The sequence below is a fragment of the Protobothrops mucrosquamatus genome, unplaced genomic scaffold (genome assembly GCF_001527695.2).
Source record: "Protobothrops mucrosquamatus isolate PMUCROS unplaced genomic scaffold, P.Mucros_1.0 scaffold9, whole genome shotgun sequence".
In the NCBI taxonomy this organism is placed as follows: Eukaryota; Metazoa; Chordata; class Lepidosauria; order Squamata; family Viperidae; genus Protobothrops; species Protobothrops mucrosquamatus.
This window is the reverse complement of record NW_015386396.1, coordinates 203,659-210,116: the sequence shown is the minus strand read 5'-3', so window position 1 is coordinate 210,116 and position 6,458 is coordinate 203,659. Positions and strand designations below refer to the sequence as shown.

The following is a 6,458-nucleotide window of genomic DNA, read 5'->3' as shown; positions in this document are numbered from 1 at the left end:
ACGTACTAATGAAGACACTGGAGCGGAAACCATGCAAAGGGGGGAGGCGGGAGATGGTACCTTTAACATTACAGACTGTTGAGAAAGAGCAGGTCGAAGTTGTTAAGGAGAGCCTCCCCTGCTGGAGGCAGGAAAAAAAGACGGGCAAAAAAAAAAAAAACGTCTTGGGAAGCGGAGAGTCTCACGCGAGGGACTTCCTCCAACCTAGATGGGCCCTTCGGGGATGAACTGTGGAATTCTGGGAGTTGAAGTCCACATGCCTTCAAATTGTCAAGGTTGAGAAACACTGAACTAAACTATGGACTCCAATTGGCGCAGCAAAGCTTCCTTTCGCATAAAGATACTCAGCTTCTCTGAAAGGGGTGTGGGAGTTCACACAGTGCCCCTTTTAGAATATACATTACTAGGGGGGGGGGAAATGGTTTTTCTAGCTTTGTCTCGCCGCTGCTTTCTGAGGAGGAACTTGCCAAGAAAAAAAGGAGCTGCGAAAGTCTCTTTAATAAGCGCGCGTCTGGGTTGCGGCTTAGGCGAATTACATCAGTTTTAAGGCGTTAGGAGGAGGGGGGAGGAAGCGTCGCGAAGGGAAGCAAACGTGGCAGAGCCCGGCAGCTGTCCAAGCAAGACAAAACTCATCTTCCCCAGCCAACCCCTTACAACATCCTTTCCTTGGGTTTGCCGCCGCCTCTCCCACGTTACTGGTTCAGGTCGCGGCTCCTGCGGCCGCCCGGCGCGCGCTTCCTTTTCGAGCGCGCGGAAGCTCGCCCGCCCTTCGGCTGCTGTAATTGCAATTGCAAAACCGGGTTCCGGCGCGCACATGGCGCTGCTGAGTTACAGCGCGCGCCAGATCCGCCGGTAAAGACCGGCTCGAGCCGGTATATAAAAAAAAAAGCAGAGCTACTGTGGTGAACCAGAAGAGACGGCAGCATTTGCACAAACGGGAGCGGGGAGAGTGTTGCGTGGGAAGGCGAGAGAGATTGCGAAGTCGGGCCGAGGGCAGAAACCGCCCGAAAAAAAAAAACCTCAAGGAGCGAAGGAGGCGCCCGCTGGCCATGGAGCAGCCTTGGCACCAGCAACGAGAGCCTAGCGTCGGATAACGAGCGAGACTCCTGGCTACTCTTTTTCCGTCGAACGGGGATCTATTTTAGGCGCAGGGCAGGCTCCACCTTTTCCAAAGGGGGTCGGGAGTATAAGTCTGAGGCGACTGCAGCCCCCTTCCCGCGCCTTCTGGAGCCCCCGGGTCTTTGGTTCGCGCTACTGAGGGCGAAGGGTCGGGTGTTTCAGTCGCCGCCTCAGCATGTTGCTGACCAGGTCATAGGCCAAAGGTGCTCTTCTCTGCAGCTTGGGGGGATCCTTTTCTTCCACACTTTTCTCTCCCCAAGTTGCAGCGGCAACATCTTCTACTGACCTGGTAAGTGACTTTTCTTCTGGGCACAAGTTTGGGTGTCTTGCTGTCGCTTTTTTTTTTTTTTTTTTTAAATATTATTTTAATCGAAAAGAGCATCCGCCTCTCTGAAAGAAAGGGAGAGGAGAGGATCCGATTTGGAAGAAAAAGTGGTGGACCTGTGCCTTGAAGAGCTTGAAGATACAGTCCTGGGCCTTGGTGTGCGTGCTCGCTTCCCACGCTCCTACATCATGTAGACCGGGAGCGTGGAAAGGAAGGGGGTTATTCTTCCATTGGGAAGAAAACATTTTTTAAAAAAGAAAAAAAACTCGTTGCTTATAAAATAGCTCGCTCTCTCTCTCCCCGTGTCTTAAAAGGAAAAAAAAAAGCGTTGTATGACGTTATTTATACAAGGCGATAGAAAGGCGCAGATTTGCATTCTATCAATGCGCTTTAAACCGGATTGAAGATAACTGCATGGCGCAACGTGGCCGCTAAAAATTCTGTTCCGTGCTATGTATGGAATTCTGCAGGGGTCGCATCTCCACTAAACAAAGCCCTTGGATACCACATCTTTTTTTAAGCTGCGCTTTTCTGAGCAGCGACCGGGAAGGCTTAAACGAAGTACTCTGCTGAAGCAGAAATAGAATAGACACGACCTACGATACATATTCTCCCAGAAACTAATGACAACTATAATATCGGAGCCTCTCCTGTGCTGGGCTTTAGACAGGATTTGATCAAGATCTCGTATACGCAATGCGATGTATGGATTACTGTATTCTGTAATTCAGGTTACAGAAAGCCTCAACTCTTTTCTTTCTGACCCAAATTTGGAAAAATTGCAATTTTTTTAACATTTGATTTTGCTCTAGGATTTGTTACACCCCTTAACATATCAGGACATACATGTAACAACGCAAACCAAGTAGGACTATTAATACCATAGTCCTACCTGGTCTGCATTAAGTTCTACAGTAACAAAAGTTACTTTGCTCTTATTTTTTACACAGATTCTTGAAATATTAGATAACCTCCTGTTCTTATTCCTCCAAATCTGTCAGGACAGGCACAAACCGTCCAGTCTCATGGTTTCATAAGCACATGCGCATTGCAGGCTGGCTAAAAATAATTATTGATTCCCCTTTCTGCTTTCTGTATAATTTTTTACCTACTATTTTAATTAACATGTTAAAAACCCCATATAACTAATTTGCTTTAAAATGGCATAGCAGTGCATAAGTGATTTGATGAATGTTTAAAAACAAAGTTTTTTTTTAATTTGCCTCTTGCAAACCAAATTTTAAAACTATACAACACTGAATCCTATGTTTCAAGCATTTGAGAAAAGAAGTTAATTTCAAAAAACATTTATTGATATAAAAACTCCTGATAAAGTTACTGATCACTGTCAAATGTTTTCCTGCAAACATTTAAAAACTCTTTACTGTATACTTTAAATCAATTTTTCTAACTATTTTGCTAACTTTCTCCTAAACGTATTTCACCTGCAATTTGGCACACGTAAGCACTTAGATATATTTCACTACATATAATTAAGCTGGCTATGACATCGGGGAATTTGTTCCTTATGAATACAGTAGTACAATAGTATATATACTAGTACATAACACATATACAAAAATGTTAAATATCAAGCATACAGAATTACCTACTTAGGTTTAGTCAAACCTGGAACTGTTTTAACCCGGATTAAAGTGGAACTTTACATGTATAAATGTTTCCAAGTGACTCAACAGAACTGGCAGCTAAAGAATGATTGACAATTGCAGCGGGTAAGATACTTGTCCAGAGTTTTTTTGCAAATCTTTGCACTGCAAGAATCCTGGAATGAAGATGGATGGTTCAAGAATTTTAAGTCAATGACTTTATTAGTTTTGTCATGAACTTTGGCAAAGCTCTGCTATTTTGTTTTTTACCCCTGTGAAAAGTAGCTCTGCACTCCATTGAGAAAATATACTTTACTGGTACAAATTCTGATTTCATCATATTGAGATACTGAATTAGAACAATTCAGTTGTTTCAGAAAGTACTGCTGTTATATTTAATTTTTAGAGCACCAAGATCTTCTAATACCACTTTCCCCAATGTTCTGTTGCCCAGCCCCACTAAACTAGAACTCCCATATATTCCTGCACTTTCTTGGGTTTAAAATACCTATTACTACCTGGGGACTGTCTTTGGCTCCCAGTAGCGGTATAATCTACCACGCTGAGGAATCAGCAGAGCAGAAAAAGGGGATTTCCGTCTCCAAGCCGAAACAGATAATTCTCCTCAATACGCTCAGAACACTGAGTGTATTATTTCCAAAGATTAGTCATGCGGAAACTCCTCTGAACGTACTCGTATTTCTGAGAACCACTCAAAGGTTAGGTGCCATTAACCTGGGACTATACAAAGTATCAGCACAAAGAACTTCTTCAGGCATGCTTGACTCTGTTTTAGAGTGCACTAGATAAGGAGCGTTTATTGAGTTATCAAGCACCTTGAGCATCAGCAATCACTGCCTGTGTATAGGTAGTCCTGTACACAGCATCCAACAGTCATCTGTACTGCGTACAGGTAGACCTTGACTTATGATCAAAGTTCTGATGGACGCCCCCCCCCCAATTACTTAGAATTCAGTTCCAACATCCACCTCCAACCCCTCCCAGGCCATGCGACTGCATTTTGAGCATCCGCAGCCGGTTCACATTTGTGACTGTTTGCAGAGCTCCATAATCACGTGATTGATTTACGTCATTTTTGCCAGAAACCAAAGTTTATTTCCAGTTTCCAGCAAAAACCACCCCATAGTAAACAATGGGTTCGCTTAATGACTGCCACATTTGTTTAATGACTGCCATAAAAAAGGTAAAATTGGGTCCAGTCATATGATTTGCTTTATAACCATAATTGTGGACCTATTGTTATAACCTAAGGACTACCTGTATAGGCTATTCTAGTGGTAAAAAAAGGGCCAGTTTGGTGTAATGGTTAACAGGGCTAAAAATTGGAAGACCATGAAATTCTAGTTCTGCCTTAAGCACAAATGCAGTTGGCTTTTCTTGGGCGAATCTCAGTCTGAGGAAGAAGCAGTGACAAACCACTTTGGAAACCTTGCCAAGAAAGCTGCAGGGACTTGTCCGGGCAATCACCAAGAGTCAAAACTGACTTGAAAAAGCAGAATCAGGAACATTTAAAACATGAATAGTTCAGCATTTTCAACTGTGAAGACATCTCTTAACAGCAAGATAGGCTTAGACTTAAATAAAATCCAGCCTAGAGCAGATCGCAAATTCAGGATTCTCTCCACTCTCACTATAGCTTTGGGATCATTGTGGGTTCTCTCCCGCCTCCCCACCTCCACAACTGCCCTCTATTATATTTTGATCTGCTCCTTAATTGCTTTCTGTTGAATTGCATCAGTTTGTTCTTATGATGAAATATATATTGAGCTTAGAAATTCAACTAGCTCTATAACAGTGGTGGCAAACCTATGGCACAGGTGCCAGAGGCGGCACTCGGAGTCCTCTCTGTGGGCACACGTACTGTTGCCCCAGCCTTGCCTCCCCCCACGACCCCCTCCTCTCCAGCAGCCTCCCTGAAGGGGACTCGCCCTCAAGCATGGCCCACACAGAGCAGCGCAGCCAAGGACATTGCAGCCAGGCAGTGTAGATAAGACTCTGCCCTCACACCCCATCATGCAGTTGATGCTGCAGGGCGCAGGCAGAGGATGTGGCCGCCATAGCGCTGCTGGACTGCCTGGGCGATCTGCGGCGGGCCCTGGAGGTGGTGAGTGGCCCTGTGGGTAGGTGGGGTGGGGGATGGGGGGCAGAGCAGGGGTGAGGCAGGCGGGTGGAGCGGGGGCAGGGCCAGTTTTGGGGCACTCGGTCTCTAAAAGATTCGCTATCACTGCTCTATAAGATCATAGTATAATTTGTGATAATGAGATGGGAGAATTAACAGACAAATTTACTTCAACTCTTTATAGTCTAGGGCAGGGGTTGGCAATCTCTGCTCTTATGAGTCAGCATAGCTGACTCAGGAATTCTGGGAGTTGAAGTCCATGAGTCATAAAAGAGCAGAGGTTGCCTACCCCTGGTCTAGGGGAAACTATATTTTTTAATATTTATTTCACACTTAATTCCTTGTTTTAGGAACATATTTATGTGCCTTGCGTTTTTAGAAGATACCACAATCTTACTAAATCTTTTCTATTCCAGATCAAAATGACTGTCAAAGCAACCAGAATGTCATGCATTACCCCAAATGTTTATACAAAAGTGCCTGATGGAGGATGGGGATGGATTGTGGCATTCGCTTTCTTCTTTGTGGAGGCCTTGACGTATGGCATTATCAAGTCCTTTGGAGTCTTCTTTACTGACTTAGTGGAATGTTTTAATGAAAGCAACAGCAGGATATCATGGATAATCTCAATATGTGTATTTGTACTTACGTTTACAGGTAAGCATATACTTAGATAGTTGTTATATGAAGTCTTACAATCCTTGGTTATATTATCGGTGGTCATTTATAATGCCCATTTGTTTAGCAACCATTCAAACTTAGGACAACCCTGAACAACAGTGATAATTACGACCAGTCCTTGAACTTGCAGCCATTGCAGCATTCCCCACAGTAAAGTGATCGCGATTTGGGCATATAGCAACCAACATGCATTTATAATGGTCAGAACATCCTGTGATCACTATTTGCAATCTTCAGGGCTGGCTTCCACCAAGCAAAGTCAATGGGGAAGCCAGCAGTAAGTTGTGGTCAGAGGTTGTTTGCGTTTAACAACCCATAGTGATTCACTTAACTACTGTGGAACGGCTGTAAATCTGGTGTGGTTGTGATGCTTCGCTTAACAACCCTGTCGCTCGGATCCGAGAGGGTTTGGACTCCGACTGGGTGGCCCCGGGGGAGGTGACAGGAGCAGGTCTTGAGACCGTTATTTGGGAGGAGTTTGACTCTGTGACTCCCGATGACGTGGACAGTGTCCTGGGGAGACTGAGTGCAGCCACATGTTTGCTGGATCCGTGCCCCTCCTGGCTGGTACTGGCGGCCTGGGAGG

The 6,458-nt window shown here is 44.7% G+C and overlaps 1 protein-coding gene across 2 annotated transcripts in view; it reads left to right on the top strand.

Annotated features, from left to right (window-relative positions):
- Positions 1-1,022: 1,022 nt before the first annotated feature.
- SLC16A6 (solute carrier family 16 member 6) overlaps positions 1,023-6,458 on the top strand; it is a 13,369-nt gene continuing 7,933 nt past the window's right edge. For both annotated transcript variants that reach the window (XM_015810373.1, XM_015810372.1), the window contains exons 1-2: positions 1,023-1,408; positions 5,608-5,848. In XM_015810373.1, the coding sequence (XP_015665859.1) occupies positions 5,614-5,848 (235 nt within the window). In that variant the 5' untranslated portion in view covers positions 1,023-1,408; positions 5,608-5,613. The remainder of the gene's footprint in view (positions 1,409-5,607; positions 5,849-6,458) is intronic.